This window comes from Dioscorea cayenensis, chromosome 18 (genome assembly GCF_009730915.1).
Source record: "Dioscorea cayenensis subsp. rotundata cultivar TDr96_F1 chromosome 18, TDr96_F1_v2_PseudoChromosome.rev07_lg8_w22 25.fasta, whole genome shotgun sequence".
In the NCBI taxonomy this organism is placed as follows: Eukaryota; Viridiplantae; Streptophyta; class Magnoliopsida; order Dioscoreales; family Dioscoreaceae; genus Dioscorea; species Dioscorea cayenensis.
The window spans coordinates 17,868,218-17,886,836 of NC_052488.1; the positions used below are offsets into that span (position 1 = coordinate 17,868,218).

The 18,619-nt window shown below is 38.5% G+C and overlaps 1 protein-coding gene and 1 pseudogene across 1 annotated transcript; one reads left to right on the forward strand and one right to left on the reverse strand.

The window, feature by feature from the left end:
- Positions 1–2,287: 2,287 nt before the first annotated feature.
- LOC120283193 lies at positions 2,288–2,365 on the forward strand (annotated as a pseudogene).
- Positions 2,366–10,024: 7,659 nt separating this feature from the next.
- LOC120281607 (probable RNA-dependent RNA polymerase 1) lies at positions 10,025–17,263 on the reverse strand. Its single transcript, XM_039288293.1, is given in 6 exon segments — positions 10,025–10,295; positions 10,297–11,087; positions 11,307–11,457; positions 11,759–13,644; positions 15,643–16,247; positions 17,125–17,263. Coding segments are annotated over 6 exon segments (3,525 nt in total). The 5' UTR covers positions 17,177–17,263; the 3' UTR covers positions 10,025–10,255.
- Between the last annotated feature and the right edge of the window lie 1,356 nt (positions 17,264–18,619).

Genomic DNA, 18,619 nt, shown 5'->3' on the forward strand with positions numbered 1-18,619 from the left:
CTAACTTGCAAACAATGTTGCTCAATTATTTATGCTCTTCAATAATACAGGGTATTAAATCACAAGACCAGGATGCACACAATGTTGAAGAAAGTAGGCCGAAATTGAAAAAACTTCAAACAAGGAGACAGAAAAAGAATGCCACAATTGCAGCTAATCCAGTTGAGATGGACCAGACTCATGCAGAGCCACAGGCTCCTACAGAACCAGTACAAAAGAAAACCATAAGTCAAAGACATTCTGCAAATTCAGAACTTGCAACAAAAAAGAGAAAACAATGGATTCCATAACCTACCAGAACTACTAACCAAAAAGGAATATGCTACTCTTGAATTTTGTATTTAATTTTTGTAAGTATGTCCTATAGAATGCTTAAAGAGAATGTAAAGATGCTAATGATAATTTTGTTATGATGCAGTGTATGTAATTATGTTTTAAAGACGTACTTAGAGCCTAATTAAAGGCAATTTTGTTATGACCAGCTAAACTTTCCAATTATAAATTTCTGTTTCAATAATTGTGTCTCACACTTGAATGCCATGTATAACTGCATATATTGTGTAAATTGGCAAGATTCAATTATAAATTTTTATTTCAACAATTGTGTAACTGCCATGTATAACCAAAAAGGAAGATGCTAATCTTGAATTTTGTTATTTGTGAATGCCATTGATTCACAATATTTAAATTGAAGTTTAAACCATTGATCACACTTTGTAATTCAAAAAGATTAACCTCATAATAGCAGATAAGCTTTTTAATAACTTTCACAATTATGATATTTTCAGTGTCCAAATTTTAGTTGTCCATTTACAAGATAAGAAAAGGGGGATAAATCAAAGTCTCCAGTTTGAACAGCTAGCCCTAGATACATTGCCATCTCCGGTCTCTACCTCTACGGTCACTTCGAGTGTAGATGCAGGTGTGGGGAAGTAACAAATTTGGCCAAATTCATGGTTAGGGCAAACAAGCTTTGCTTGCAGAGCAATGGGAGCTCTGCTCTCTCTGTGAATGAACGCGAAGGAGACAAAGTAGAAGGGAGAAGAAAGGGGTTAGTTGTCCATGTGGCTTAGAATTGGGTGACGTGGATAAGTTGTCCACGTGGCTTTTCCATGGGGGCAAGTCAGGTGGGAATTAAATTTCCACGTCAAATCTCCGGTTGACACATCAACTCTCAATCACCAGAATAGCCACAGTGCCCTCCCTGTGAAAGCAAATTAAATTAAAGTGCTCACTTTGATACAAATTAAAAAAAGGTGCTCAAAATGAAGCACGAGCATAATAAGGTATCCCACCAAAAAAATTACCCCCTTCGGGAAGATAATTGTTTTCTTGAGGCGCGCCAGCACTCTGAGAAATTGCAGCAAGGTCTCCTTCCTCTTCTGGACATAGATGAGATCACCTAGGAGGCGCAGCACCGCTACTTTCGAATCCTAATTCCAGCAGTGTAAGGGCATATTTGATAATCGGATCCAATGGTAGCCGCCGGTGGTCAGGGCATGCGAGCCAAACTAGGGTGTCCATGGAGAAAGAAAAGTTGAGCACTGCCCTAAATGAGAGCTAAAAGAGACTGAGCCTCGTTTAATAAACATCAAAGCCATTCTCGCCGAGCTCATTATTAAGATGAAGTGATCATCAAAGGGGTGATAATTCTGTTAAGATAATTAGGATCCATGTATAGTTGGTAAGAAACCAAATCATATCACATAATTATAGGATATGTATCAACATTGATTGTAAGCCATAAAATTGTAATACTATCTTATATATAAATATGAGAAGGATGCAACCTGTAAGGTGTGCAAGTTACAAAACTCTAATTCTGGTGCTTCTTCGGTCGGCTCAGCGGCGTTATCTCTTGGTCTCACCAACTTTATCAATGTGAAACTCACAAGGGAGAATTACCTGCTATGGAAGGTGCAGCAGATGCCTATCCTTCGAGGGTATCAACTTCTTCGTTTAGTGAATGGATCAGAGGTCGCGCCACCAACAATATAGTTGAGAAGGTCATCCCCAACCCGGAGTACAATGTCTGGCTTCTCAAGGATCAGCAAGTACTCGGCGCACTTCTCGTGTTGCTCGAACCGGCAGTGCTGTCGTAAGTCATTGGCTTGACATTCGCAATAGAGGTGAGGGCTGCTCTCAAACACATGTTCACATCACAATCCAAGGCCTGGATCATGAAAATCGGATGCAACTCTCCACAACGAGTAAGAATAATCTAAGAGCGATGGAGTACTTCAACCGCATGAAATTGCTTACAGAACAGATGGCGTCTACCGGCCATCCAATAAACGATGATGATCTGATTGGCTACATCATGGCCGGTCTTGACACTGAGTATAACCCCCTGGTTTCCTCTATCATAACCAGGTCTGACTCTCTGGAACAACAGAATCAAGCTCTCCAAATTGGTTCGACAGTCAATCTCACTTCACGAGGCTATCAAGGCGGCGGCCATGGTGGTGGTTTCGGGGAAGGCCATTTTGGTGGCGGCCAAGGTGGCGGTCATGGCGGTGGTGGTCATGGACCACTACAGAAAAGCCGTGAACACCGCGACTACTCCAAGGGCCAGAACAAGAAGGGCAGTGGTAGCTTAAGGCCTACATGTCAGGTGTGTGGTAAGGTGGGACACAGTGCATTGAAGTGTCGTCATCACTTCAATCACTCCTACCAGACAGAGGATGATCATGTGGCTAACTACATCAACACCATCCCCTACAACGCCGATACCAATTGGTACACCGACACTAACGCCACCGACCACATCATTTGCGAGCTCGATAAGCTGACGATCCGTGACAAATATCATGGTCATGATCAGATGCACACTGTAAATGGTGCAGGTATGTTTATTAGTCATATTAGTCATTCCTCGATTAATACCCCGGATCAAGATTTATCCTTGAAATATATTCTTCATGTTACTAATGCCAAGAAAAATCTTATTTTTGTGCATCATTTAACCTCTGATAACAATGTCTTTCTTGAATATCATCCTAACCATTTTCTTATTAAGGATCGGGAAATGAAGAGAATGCTTCTTCGCGAGGAATATAGGGGTGGCCTCTATCTCCTTCTATCGAGTTCACCATCTGCGTCTTCCAAGTATGCCTATTCCGTTGCCACACCCACTCAAGAAAGATGGCATAATCATCTCGGTCATCTGTCATTTTCTATAGTTCATTGTGTTCTTAGTCTAAATAATCTTCCATGTTCCAATATATGCAATAATGTGTCGGTCTGTGATTCATGTCAACAGGCTAAAAGTCATCAGTTACCTTACACTACCTCACATGAACTTTCGTTGTTTCCATTAGCACTTGTCTATTCTGATGCATGGGGTCCTGCACTTACTTCTGCTGGGGGTTTTAAATATTATGTGAGTTTTCTTGATGATTTTAGCAAGTTTGTTTAGGTATTTCCTCTTAAAAGTAAGGCTGATATTTTTCGCACATTTGTTCATTTTCAAACTCTTGTTGAGAAACAACTTGATAGGAAGATTCTTTGAATGTAAACTAATTTGGGTGGTGGTGGTGGGGGGTGAGTATCACAAATTACATTCATTTTTTAATCAAGTTGGCATTGCTCATCGTGTTTCTTGTCCTCACACACCATAACAAAACGGTGCAGCCAAACGAAAGCATCGGCACATTGTCGAAACTGGTTTAGCTCTTCTTTCCTTTTTGGGTGTTCCCCTCAAGTTTTGGCATGAAGCCTTTAGCACTGCCAGTTACCTCATCAATCGGCTACCAAATAAAGTTATACATAATTCCACTCCACTAGAAAAATTATTCAACATCAAACCTGATTATTCCTCAAAGGTTTTTGGGTGTGCATCTTGGCCTCATCTTCGAGCCTATAATGTTCGCAAACTTCAGTTTTGTTCTCACCGATGTGTATTTCTTGGCTGTAGTACTCAATATAAGGGCTATAAGTGTCTTGATCCAACATCTGGTCGTATATACATCTCCCGCGATGTTGTTTTCGATGAGGGAGTATTTCCCTTTGCCACCTCTTTGTGCATAAATGGTCCTCCCATCCTGTCAGAAACCGTTCTTTTTCGAACTATTCCGGGCATTGATCATGGCCATGCGACTAATGAACCTACTAATGCTCCTGTTGTTGTGCAGCCTAATGTTTTTGTGCAGCCACAGGTTATCCCTGTGCATGGTGAGGCGGACGTACATGACAGTATAGCCGCGGTGCCTCCGGGTGTGCTAGATGAACCGACTGGCTAGGCTTGACCCCATCTGCTCCTACTGGCACGGGATTGTCTTATGGAACAGAAGCGGTAGTGCCTGCCGAGTCAAGGGCTAGTGCAGCGTCGAGCACTCCTGAAGCATCTGCGTCTTCTGTTGTGCCACCTGGCCCACATGGGCACACTCACCACATGACGACACGTCTCCATGATAACAACTGGGTGCCTCGTACATTCAAAGATAGTACTGTTCATTACGGGTATCGTGCCACCCGTGAATTGGAGTCGCTTGATATGGCGCTGGCAGATCCAAATTGGAAGCATGCTATGGACCAAAAATTTAATATACTTCAACAGAATGGTATCTTGACTCTTGTTTATCCCACTCGCAGGTAGAACATCATAGAGTGCAAGTGGGTTTACAAGGTTAAGCACAAGGCAATTGGCAGCATCGACAAATACAAAGCTCGTCTAGTGGCAAAAGGATTTCACCATCATTATGGTATTGATTATGAGGATACCTTTAGCCCAGTTGTTAAACCTGCAACAATTCGCTTGTTTCTCTCCATTGTTGTATCACGTGGTTGGGACTTTAGGCAATTAGATGTTTAGAACGCATTTTTGCATGGTGTTCTGGAAGAGGAAGTTTTTTATGCGTCATCCTCCTAGGTACACAGACTCACGGCAACCGCATCTTGTGTGCAAGCTGCATAAGACTCTGTATGGTTTAAAACAGGCACCACTAGCTTGGTATGCTAGACTGAGCTCAAAGCTACAGGAACTTGGGTTCATGTCATCTCGCGCTAACACATCTTTATTTATTTATAACAATGGTGTGACTACTGTCTATGTTCTCATTTATGTTGATGGCATTATTGTTACAGGCTCTTCCTCATTGGCGGTTCCGACTCTTTTATTAAATTTGCAAAGTGAGTTTGCCTTAAAGGATATTGTTGAGTTACACATCTTTCTCGGAATTGAGGTGAAGTAACTGGATGATGGCATTATTCTCTCTCAATGCAAATATGTTACAGATCTTCTACATCAGGTTGGCATAACGACATGCAAAGGTGCTACTACTCCCATGTCCAACACCAACAAGCTCTCTGTTACTATTGGGGATCCGTTAGATCACAAGGAGGCCACCAAATACGGAAGCACTGTTGGGGCGCTTCAATACCCTGTTCTCACACGGCCTGACATAGCTTACTCTGTTAACAAGGTGTGTCAATTCCTTTACTCTCCTACCAACATGCACTGGACGGTGGTGAAATGGATACTTCGGTATCTCAACCACACTACAACAATTGGTATGAAGATTTGCAGGTCTTCCTCCACCTTGTTGAGTGCCATTTCCGACCCTGATTGGACTGGATGTCCTGATGATAGGAGGTCCACAGGTGGCTTTGCTATTTTCTTTGGATCCAACTTGATCTCGTGGAGTGCGCGCAAGCAAGAAATAATCTCTCGATCTAGCAGAGAAGCAGAATATAAAGCACTGGCGAATGCTACGGTGGAGATTGTTTGGGTACAGTCGTTACTTGGTGAACTTGGTGTATTTCAATCTCGGACAGCATGCTTATGGTGTGACAATCTTGGTGCCACCTGCTTGTTAGTGAACCCTGTCTTCCATGCCATGACCAAGCACATTGAAGTAGATTTCCGTTTCGTCCGGGAATGAGTTATATGCAAGGTTCTTGGCATTCGATTCATCCCTTCACAAGATCAAGTGGCAGATGGTTTTACGAAGCCATTACCGGCACAGCTACAAGAGAAATTCAAGGGCAATCTCAATCTTCATTAGTTGTGATTGAAAGGGGCTGTTAAGATAATTAGGATCTATGTTAAGATAATTAGGATCCATGTATAGTTGGTAAGAAACCAAATCATATCACATCCATGTATAGTTGGTAAGAAACCAAATCATATCACATAATTATAGGATATGTATCAACGTTGATTGTAAGCCATTAAATTGTAACACTATCTTATATATAAATATGAGAAGGATGCAACCTATAAGATGTGCAAGTTACAAAGCCCTAATTCATTAATTCCTTTTAAATTCCACATTTCTCATCGTTAAAAATTCTAGAAAAAGCCATAGATATAGTCTTAATACTGGCATCTCCAGATTTTACTTTGATAACCACCATTTTCCTCAATTCTTCTTTGGATATAATTATTTCTTCTGAAATCGGTAGAAAAATTCCCAGCATCGAGGAAGCTAGTGAATCTTGTGAGGGTCAAGGAGGCACATGAATCAAAGATCTTGCCTCATTCTGATACTTTTTTGATCTAGCTTTTCGGCGCTCGGATTCTGTAGGGTTTTCAGGCAGAGTTTGACGGGGGCATCTAGCAGCAATGTGCCCTTCACCAGAGCAGCGGCGACATGTTAGTTGATGCCTGCAATCCTCCACCCTATAACTTGAATGTAAGCATCTTGTGCAGTTATCATGAAAATCTGGAAATCGTCAATGTTTTAGTGGTGGAGCATCCAAATACTTCTATCACTGACCAATTGAGAACTTCCCTCCTTCTTCACAGGGAGCATTCAAAGTGACTTGTTGAGAGGGTTCTATAAGGGAGATGCCAGGTTTCTCTCTAGGAACACTTTTACAATATTTTCTATTGTTTCTGTTAACAAATAAACTTGTTCTCAGGATCTCAGATGCAAAGGTTCACAAAAACATTCAGAGAAGATTAGAAGGTAACTCTATTTTTCTGGTATATTCACTCCGTACCTTCTTAGAGATTTGTATATATATATTCAACTCAAATACAGAATACTTTTTCAAAGACATGGGTGGTGTGTAACCACTTGAAACCACATTCTAAGCCATGCACTACAGTGTGCCCCTGCATTAACGTGATCCTCTTTGACCATTTCTTCATGCAATTCACATGCACTTTGGACTTGATGTGACACCACTAATGCAAAGTTACAAAACAAAACATGCACCTATCTATGTACCTTACATGAAATATAATAAAAAAAAAAGGATTATAATTATCATGTTTCTAGAGTGCTCTTTGTTTGAGTCATCTTGCTTTCTCTTTCAGTGACTCATGATCATGCCATCTATTTGAGTTCTATGCTTGTACATCTTTATTTCTCTACTAAATATATGGTTAATCCAATTTTTTTAAAAAAAATAAAAGAAACAACGCACAAGAATTTAATAGAAATACGGAAGCTATTCAAATGAAGCTTTTAACTCAGTCATAAATAAAGTGACATAGAAAAAATGTTTGATTGGGAGATTGTAAAAGGGGAGATTATGCATCTGTGCGAGGATTTCTTTGCTGGTAAGGTGAACCTGGAAAGAATTAATTGGGCATGTATTGCGCTTATTCCTAAGGTCTTCAACCCGGCTTCTCCGGGGGATTTTAGGCCCATTAGCTTAATTAATTCCTCCCTGAAAATTATCAGCAAGATTTTGGCCTCGAGACTTAGTACGGTGATGGACTCATTGGTGGATCATGCTCAATCTGCTTTCCTTAAAGGGAGGTGCATTCTGGACAATATCGCTTCGGCAGAGGAGGCAATTTTCAGTATCCACAAAAGAAGACTGAACGGCTATATCCTCAAAGTGGATTTCTCTAAGGCCTTTGATTCGGTTGATTAGGACTTCTTATTGGAGCTCCTCAAGGTCAGAGGCTTTGGACCCAGATGGGTAGGTTGGATATCCTCGATCCTAAGCTCTTCAAAAGCCTCTATCTTAATCAATAGGTCCCCAAGTGGTTATGTGAGGTATCAAAGAGGTTTAAGACAGGGTGACCCTCTTTCGCCGCTTCTCTTTGTGTTGGTCTCGGATGTTTTGTGTACTATGTTTGACAATGCGTTACAGGCACAAATCCTAATTGGGGTGCCGTTGGGTGAGCATGGTTGTATTTGCAACCTGCACTACACAAATGATTTTCTGGTCATCACGGTAGAAGGGGCTGAAGATCTTAGGGTGATCAAATTGATACTGCTGGTTTTTGAAGGGCTCTCTAGTCAGGAAACGAATTTTTCTAAAACTTGTCTTTACACCACCAATTTGCATCAACTCCCGCATGCTTGGGAGGCTAATACGTTTAGCTGTGAGGTGGGCCTGCTCCCTGTTACTTACCTTGGTATTCCTGTTTCGGGTAGAAGGCCGCGTAAACAGGATTGGGAGGGTTTGATCTCCAAAGTCAATGGGCGAATGTCTTCTTGGAAATCGTCTTACCTCTCAATGGGAGGTCGTCTCACCCTTATTAACTCGGTGTTATCGGTAGTGCCGACATATTGGATGTCAAACTCTTGCTTCATTGGCCATGTCATGCTTCCTAAGTTGGTCATCAAAGATATTTACAGGATTAGAAGAGATTTCTTTTGGTCTGGATCTAATATTGATAATCCTAGCTTTAGACTGGTGGCTTGGAAGACCATTTGTCGCGCGAAGGAGCAAGGTGGTTGGGGTATTTTGGACTTTTCCACCTTCAATCTGCCCTTGCTGGGGAAATAGAGATGGAAGGTCCTTTCAGATTCATAATGGAGTGGGGCGAAGATTCTGCGGTTCAATTATAATGTTCCAACGTGGGATTTGTTTAGGGTGCCAAGAGGAAGAGTTTCCTTCTTTTGGTCGGGGGTCGCTTGTTGTCTCCCAGCTTTTAGTGGAAGTGTGGTGGTTCAGGTCAAATATGGGGTTGAGACGCTCTTCTGGAAGGACAGATGGTTTAATGGTCTGGCGCCGATGCACATCTGGCCAGATGAATTCCTTGCGTCTCCTAGGCCCAACGGGACGGTTAGGGAGTTGGCGTCATTGCTTGAGAGGCCGCCTTTCATGAATGATCTGGGGGCCGCACAACTCCTTTCTATGTTGAGCTCGGTGACTGAAAGGGACAGAGATATAAAAGGCTGGGGTCTGACTGCTAACGGATCCTTCACTGTCAAAGTCCTATTGTCTCCTGAATGAGGGTGGACTACGGTGCCTCCTTGCAAATTCTTTCTAGAAAGGTCCTTGCCCTAGGAAGGTTAACATTTTTTAACTGGCTTGCTTGGAAGAATAAGATCATGTCGCTGGAAAATCTTGCTAGGCATCGGTGTAATCGTCTGCCGACAGATACATGTGTGCTTTGTCATTCCGATGTGGAGTCGGTTGACCATCGTTTTCTTGCTTGTCAGTTCTCTCGTGAGGTATGGTCTTATCTCCGAGGGTGTCTTCAGTTGCCCGAGCTTCCTTCGTCTATGTCGTACTTATGGGGTGACTGGAGATCTAGTTCACGGACCGTGGTTCTGGCGTTTGGGGATTGGATTGTGAAAGCTTTTGTGTGGTCCATCTGGCTTACGCGAAATGATTATATCTTTGCTAATAATTGTGATAATCCGCATGTTGTTTGGGTGAAGATTGCTCATATGATTTTATTTTGGGTCTCTGCAGTGCCTGAGGGTATGAGAGAGAAGCTCGCTGATCCTATCTCCTCCATCAGGCGCAGCTTAGAGTTCGTTGGACCTCATTCTGAGGGAGTGGAGGTCACTCCTACGATTGAGGTGGAACAGGAGGTCGGTGAGGAGTAGTTCTTGTGGTTGTTGTCTGGGTCAGGAGGAGACCCGTTGTTCCTCCATTATCTTTCTATGTTGTTTTGTTTTTCCACAGCTAGTGGAAGGGTCGTTGAACGTTTTTATTGATCTTTTATCTTAATGCATGTGGTTTATCCACCTTATTAAAAAAAAATGTTTGATTACAAAGAAAACATAAAAGCCCATCAATTTGAAACTGCACTCATATAACTATAAGCAAGTTACAATACAAAACACTCTTTATGATGACATGATAATACTGTAAAGCATTCAATTCTAAAATTCCTTCCCAAACATTAACGAAAGGATTATTTCATTACACACATAATAGTTTGCATGTAGAGGTCTTATGCACACCACATATTTCAAATCCAATTAAAAATAATTGGTTCCAATTCAAACTCAAGCTAGATAAACACACAGACACTCAAATTATATCTTATATGGAACTTATAACAATTCTTACTTATTTGGATTATCTTTAACGTAGTGATCCAGCATTTGCATCAACGTAAATCCAAACCTCGCTTCATTCTACGTTGGAGCAATTTCAACAGCTCTCTTCATTCTCATCTTCTTCTGCTTGATCATAATCAGCTTATCATAGACACACCAAGGGAAGCTTAAGAAATGAGGCCGGTTCAATCCTTTATTGTAGATACCCCAGTAGTCAGGATGGTAGGTAACATGATACCAAGCCGACGCCTTCGCAAAAGCTTCATCTTCGTCGTCACCGTGATCATGGCTCTTCTCATTAAACCATCCACTTGCTTCCTTCCTCAATGACCTCACAGCTAATATTAGTGCTTCACCATCTTTGTACCTATTGAAAGATTTGGATGCTTTCATTATACTTCCACTGAGAATCTCACCCTCAGTTTTGATCTCATAGTAATCCATGAGATTCCCTAACTTGGTATCATACTCATTCTTGAAAAAAGAAGCATCATTGACATGCTCTTCGAAGCCATCAACCACCATGTCTTTGTCATAGCACTGCTCTGCTGTTTCCTTAGTGAAGGCCTTTATATGGCATGAATTAGGATCGCGGCCTTTAATCTCTCTGAAGAGCTTTCCGATCACTCCCTCGGATATATATGTCACTCTGTCTAGTTTCTCCATGAAATCTGGATATTCCTTGACATGAAGATTTGGTGGGATTTCAGCAGGGACACCTGTCTTGGGGAAGTCGACCGCGATAGAGAATAATCTTGCAAGTTCTAGACATTCTTCACTTCGAGCTTTCAATGGCTCTTTATCAGCAAAGACTGTGTGGGCATTTGAAATAACTCCTAAGCTGTCATTCAACATATAGTTTACAAAATACTCCTGGACTTCCTGCAGTAGATGAGCAAACATTTCACTCAGTGTTGCAGATCATAATTAATGTTGCATAAATGCATATCACTCTGTTTCAAGAGATATAAATCATGATAATTGACGCATGACTAAGAGACAAATAGCACAACAAAGGAAAACACGAAGAATTTAACCAGTGAGAAAGTAATGTATAGGTATCTACCATGATAATAAGTGATCAAAGTGTTAAGACTTTACCTCAATTGTAACATCATTATTGAGGATCACAGGTTTTGCTGGGGTGTAGTCCATAGGTTCATCCTGACAAGGTGGAATGAGCATTGGATCCCAACTCACAAAGTATATGTCTCCATCCAAGTCACTCCCTGAACACTCGTTCGGATGGGGTCTGAAATAACACCAATCCCAGTTTAGATACTACTAGAATTAGCATAGAGTAATTAAGAACATGTATTGTTATATGTAGAGTATTTTTAGTTGTGCTATTTTACAGATAGCAAAGGAAACGAAAATGTGATTATACATGAGAAAAGAAATGTCAAACAAATATAAGGAGCTGCGTCATTGTGAAAAGAAATGTCAAACAAATTTTACAGATAGCAGGGAAAGATCCCACAAAATTCAGGAAACAGAACATATATAGGTTTTCAGATTGTATCTTAAATTTAGACCAGAAATTGTAAGCCTACCTCTTCCCCTTTTGCGGAAAAACAACACAGTCAACCATATGATGCAAATCGAGAACATCAACCGCCTGCAGGACACGTATATCACCAGGATGGAGGCAAGGATTCTTTGCAACAATTACTTTTCCTCTAACAACATCAGTACCGCTTTTGAGTTCGCTTCCACTAAATTCAGAGAGACCATCATCATAGATATGTTTGTTTCTACTGAGAGAAACTTGTACAAACACTTCACCGTAATCCAAAGTTCGTGTTTCGTCCAAGCATCCCATCAAAGACCTCCCTTTGGGAATAAATATCCTTGATCTAGTTCTCAGTTCCAGCAGCTTCGTTGCTCTAAATGTTTGCAGCAGCATTGAAAGAAATGGTTCTGCATCAGGCTTATAACCACATGACAACATTTCATTGAGCACATTAGTTGTTTCTCCCTGAGACATCATCTCAATTGCTTCTTGTGCATTGGCTGGATCTTCCAAGATCTTATCCAATCTTTCGACAGCTTCTGTTTGTTTGCTTTCGAATACATCATCTCCAACTCCAAGAGTTGACAAAAGAGTAATCAACTGACGATTAAGATAACACGCTTGATACTTGCTATAAGCCAGGACATCAAGTTTGTTGTTCTCTGATTCGTATTTTGACATGCTTTTTCTCAGGGATAACTTCATCGATGATGTAGGGTCGACAGCAACAACACCCTTATAGCCACCATATCTGATCTGAAATGCTGAATACGTCGAAGTTGTTCTGCGGCATTTTTCAGCCACTGCTCTGGCAAATTCAGGTGAGATTTTACCTATTCCATCTGAGAACAAATGACCAGCTGAGTTTTCAACATCAGGAATAACTTCAACCTCATCACTGTGAACTATTAGAGTTTCAGTAGATGAACTGAAATATTGGCCCAGCCTTGCTGCGTACTTGGCCACATTTCTTATCTTGCGAAAATCACCCAACCATTTTCTGACATCGGCAGCTGTTAATCCAGGCCTTGAAGCAAACATCCATGCAGAATTTTCCCTTAACTGACTCGACGAGAAAGCAAGAAATTCAAACTTCTTCTCACCGATACATATGCCATTCCGTATCGTAGAAAGTATCCTCTGGTAGATAGCTGTCCTCTTGTCATTGCCTGAACGAGGTGATAAATCTGTTGAGAACATTTTTTCACCATCCTCATCAACAAAAGAAACCCGGATAAAATTATCAATGTCTTTTGAAAAATGCCGTAACACACCATTCGAAACATTAATCTCCGGCCCGTAGAGGTAAACTTTACATGGAGTCACTTGAGCCCGATGAACATACACCAAACCGGAATCTAAAGAAATCAAGGATGATTTCGTGACACGATTCGATGTTTGAAATTCCTGATACTTCTCCTGCAACCAAGTTGCAGGATTAAGGCAGGAGCTCTTCAAGTATGACATATCTTCCAATGCTCGTTTTATATAGTTGATGGGTAGTTCAGAATGAGGAGAAACTAATTTGTAGAACTTGTCATCAAGTGTTGGGCCCATGAGTGTGCCAATTTGAACCATGTGATTTATCTTGAAAAGAATTCTGTAAGGCACTTCAATCCCAGGTGAAGGTTGTACAATGGGAACCAAATCCAAGCTCCGAGAGAAAGATGAACCTTTCAACAAGTGGAATGGGTGATTAACTTCTTCGTAGTAAACGAAGTATTCTTGAATATTTGGAAGATTGCAGGCATTGGGTAACTGCAAACAGAATGCTGAAGATTGGGCAATACTGCATGAAGGAGTGAAATCTGTGGTTCTGATCCACAGATCATCTGGAATATCCTTGAAATAATTAAAACGAGCATCTTCATAAAAAGTGCCAGAATTTTGTCCAGGAACTTCATAAATACGAGGCGCTGCTTGTACCTATGTTTAGCCATATAAGTAAATTATAGTGTCAAGAACATAACCAGTGTGAAATAATATTGTTCCAAGAACATTATTTGAGGAGAATGCAAAAAACAGAGCCTGATGTTGCGGAAACTAAATAAAAAATAAAGAAAAAAGTTTGGAGTAGATTACCACACTAGTATATTCTCCTCTTATACTTCAAAATTATAATCCACATGGATACTCGCCAATACTAGCAGATGTCTTGTTTCTAACCATTTTGCTTGTTTACTGTTTTTATTTTTGGTGTAATACCCTAATTGGTCCCTCTACTTTTTTTTCTCTTCACTTTTAGTCCATTTATTCAGAAATGCTCCCGACTAGTCCCTCTACTTTTAAAAATGTGTCCACTTAGTTAGAAAAGCTTCCAACTAGTCCTTCTACTTTTAGAAATGACCCAACTAGATAGACTAAGTAGGCGCATTTTTAAAAGTAGAGTGACTAGTTATGAGTATTTCTAACTAAGTGGGCACATTTTCAAAAGTAAAAGAATTAGCCTGGAGCATTTCTAAATAGATGGACCAAAAGAGAAGAGAGAGAAAAATACATGGACTATTTTAGTGATTATATTTTTATTTTTCTTAAAAATTGCTCAACTGTTTTTTCTTTGCTTCAAGAGATTGTTTTAAATTGAACTTAAAAAAAAATTGAAAGGAAATAATAAAATAGTGATTTATTTAGTTTAAAAAAACAGATCTCGAGTATCGTGGTCATTAAAAAAAATGGAAGTAATGCACATGTAAAATGAAATTATAGTGTTAAATCAGGGCTAATAACTATTTAAATTTTAGTTAAGTGATCTTTTTTTTAATAAAGTGAATAAACCACAAATTTATTAAAATAAGAAGAGTACGGAGAAATACAACAGTCTGAGACAACAAGATAAACTAGAAATAAAAACGGTCTGAAATCCTCACCAGAGATGAGGAGAACAGCAAACAAAACAATAAAAAAGTAGAGAGGGATAACAAGAGTAAAGTAATAGGCTGGATCGGCGAATGCTACCGTCTGGAGACATAGGCCTATCCAGCAGCAAATAGAGAAGAACTACTCCGGAAGTTAAGTAATCACTTGAAGCTTATTTTGAAAAAATATTAATAGAAAGTTTTCTTATTATAGTGATAAATAATTTCAACAATATCAATTATATCATCACCCCAAGTAAGGACGAATGGGTAAAGTATTTGATTGGACATTAAACTTGTAATGAAGGGCTTTTATCATATAGTAAATTCAAGAGAGGCGCATCATGTTGGTTGGTAAACTTGATTTGGTCCATAATAATTTGAGCCCAATATATTGCGTTAATGACTCAATTAATACAACTTATGGCCCAAAACAATATCAATATGTTGAAGGAGAAACTTCATGGAAGTGGGTAATTTTTAAGTTTTCATAAGACATATATCAACTTGAATTATTTTCAATGTGCTATAGATTGATTGTATAAAATTGGTTAATCAAATTAATTATTTTGATAATATAATTTAAAAACATGTTGAATAAAAAAGTCTAGTCATATGACTCATTTATTAAATGTGTTGGGTACAATTTCAATATAAATGGTTTTGGTCAAAACACGACTCCACCTAGAAGTCTGACCAATTTAAACTAAGCATTCAAATACCAAAACTGATCAATGATCATGTGTGATAGATTTTAGATTTGTATTAGTAAGTCTTGGATTATGATAATTTAAATAAAAGGCAATCTATCAAAAACCTCAAAGTTATTAGTGTGACCTCACTTGAACTATATAAGCTCATTATTATCTCATTCCATCGTTCCAACAGGGAATTAGAATTCATGACTTGTCTATATTTTTAAATTAAAAATAAAAACAAATTATTTGAATCTCAACGACATGTAACTCACAAATCGGTTAGAATTCTGATTAAGAAAAATGACAATATATTACCATATGAAAACGAGTAAGAAATAAAATCTCATACGAAGAAGTTTATACAAACAAACCTGAACCAGGAGGAATTTTTTGTCTTCCTCAGCCTTCTTGCCTTTGTGAAACTTTTTGCTTTTGTGACAACGGAGCAGCTTTATTTCCCAAATGCTCTCATAAGAAAGTTCAAGTTTATATGACTGACTCCCTGATGATATAAAGAAATATATTTTCCTTAAATTAGCACCAAAGTCAACCCTGACATGATTAAAACAGCATAGAATGGAGAACTCTTTTGATGAAATTGGGCAACCCAAATGCAATGTTGCACCCTCCAAAGTAAACCAAGGTTTTCTTGGCTCTGGCACAATTTCACGTTCTGCACTTTTAGTTGTCAAAGCAAATGTTTTATACTTTAGATGACCCTGCCGAGCTCTCCAAGTGATCTTTTTAGCAAGCTTGCTGGTCAAGAACTGAACAACTACTAAAGTTTTTGAACTTCCTTCACCTTCTTCTTGGTGTCTAACCTTAATTGCAGCCACTGACCCTTTGCTAACATGTTTCTCCAAAAACTTTTTTACCTCAATTGCAGTGACAGTATTAGGCAATCCATAAATCTTGATTGTCTTCCCATCCATTTTTCTTGAAATTGTCTGAGGTAGATATATTTCACAGAAAACCACTGCAGGGTAAAATAATAATAAAAGAAACTGAGTTAAAGTTATCAATTTAGTGTGGAAACTAAAATAAAATGTTCTGGTTTATCCGAGGATAGAACTATGAAGTGGAAGAACAAAGATACAATGAAAGGAAGAAAACAATATATTTAAATATGCAGAATATATCAAAATAAGTCTCTTCGCATTTGTACAACATTTTAACTTTTCATTGCATAGATTTGCTTGTCACTCATCAACATTTTACTAGATATATTTAAATACTGAACAATTTAATGTGCTTCACAAACTCATGATAAATAGAAAATAAACAAAAAAAAATTTGATATGCACTATACAAACATATATCCATTTGAAAAATGGCAATGAAGCTCCCTGAAAATTCATGATCGTTGAAAATTTTTTAATAGAAAACATGTACAGTTCATCTAATGATATATTGTGATTGAAAACACATCATAAGAAGACTTATATCGCTATCATTTGTTTTCAAAAGAGCCTTCAATGGCGACGGCATGAAAGAATTGTTTGATTTTTTAAATTAGGAAAATGATGAAACAAAACAAAAACAAAAAGGTTTAAAACAGCAAACACAAACCAAGAAATTACAAGAGCATAGTTCCTGACAAATTTTCTAAAGCTAAATTAATAAAGCAGCTTAACAGAAAACCAATGCAGGCAAAAACACATCAGTAACCAATCATATTTTCTATGAGTTTCTTGAAACTGCAAACCAAAACGCCATGAGAAACTAAATAATTAAATCATCCAGTTCCTTCAACATCCCACCTCAATTATGCATAAAATTCATACAGAACTGAAAAGAATGAATACAAAAATTAGAACTTCAAAATAATGAAGAAAATCAGGCAAGTTATCAACCAAAAGCAAATAACAACAACAACATGCAACAGCAACACCCCACCAACAACATATTTAACTCGACCAAGTGGAAGGAAACTATCACCACATCCAGCTTCTCCACAACAGAAACAGAGGATTTGGAGGAGAAGAAGAAGAGGAAGAAGTAACAAAGACTAAAAAAAGAATCAATAAAGAAGAGAAGCATATATATTTGATTGTACCGCGATTATCTTTTCATGGCGCCAAGTACAAACGAAGAAGACTCACTAGTCTTGTTGGTCAGTGAAAGCAATTCAATTGATCCAAGTCGTTTGTTTTCACTTGTGTTGCACACAGGCGGGACCCACAACCCAAAAAAACTGGTTTAATAGAGTGGGATTGCCCCTCACATGTCTCCCACATACTCCCCATAGGTGATGTGGGACTAAACCAGATTTGTAACATTATTCCCTCCCCCAGCCCTACACCACCCAATCTCAATGAAAGCACTAATGTTACACACACCATGGGATTCACAACCCAAAAAACCACCTGATAGAGTGGGGTTACCTCTACATTTATGCCTATGAACTCCCTTTTAATTACGTGATGTGGAACTAAATCAGGCTTGCAACAACTTGTGTAGCAGCCACCACAACTAATGAACAAGTGTCACATGTGCTTTAAAAATAAATTATTTTATTTTATTTTGTTACTCATTGTTGAATGGAGTCAAACATATTATTAATATATATATATATATATATATATATATATAATGGAATGCTAGTTTTTTTTTCTTCAAATTCTAATTTTGGTGATATTTGAAAAATAAAAAACCTTGTTTTGATTTCTTATGCATTTTTTTCTGGTGTTGGTGGGAGTTTTTGTCCAATTATGAATCCGATAAAAAATTGAGACTTAAAATTAACAGGCTACAGAAAAATGGCCACTTAAACAATTACTTTTTGAAGCATTTCATACTTTTCAACTTCTTGTTTTAGGGTTTCTGGTGCCTTTGTGGAACTTTTGCTCTTTTGTTTTATATACTAGCTTTTTGTATTTATATTTGCTTTCTTACGGGTAAATTTTAGATGATTTATTTCTTTTTAAATAATAATAATAGTTTCGTGTTATTCTTCCTTATCTTCTAGTATTAAACTTAGCTGCCAAACCTCAGTCCATCAGAAATACACAGAAAGAAAAACAAAATCAAGATGTATTTATTAATAAAAAAATATGTGAACATAGTAAAAATAAGTTAAAAGTGAAATAAACCTACTCAAATTTTTTTAAAATAATTATATAGAAGAATAAAAAACTATTTACAAAAAGGAGGAAAAAAATTTGGTTTAATTACTGTACAGACCCCTGTAATTATGTACGTTCTGTCATTTTAGTCTTTGTAATACTTTTAGATACATTTAAAACCTCATATTTGATCGAGTTGAAAATTTGTAGTCCGCGGCATAGGCGTTAACTTTACTGTTTCTTTAAAACCATGCCAGCTCAAAATAGGGGGACTTAATTGTAC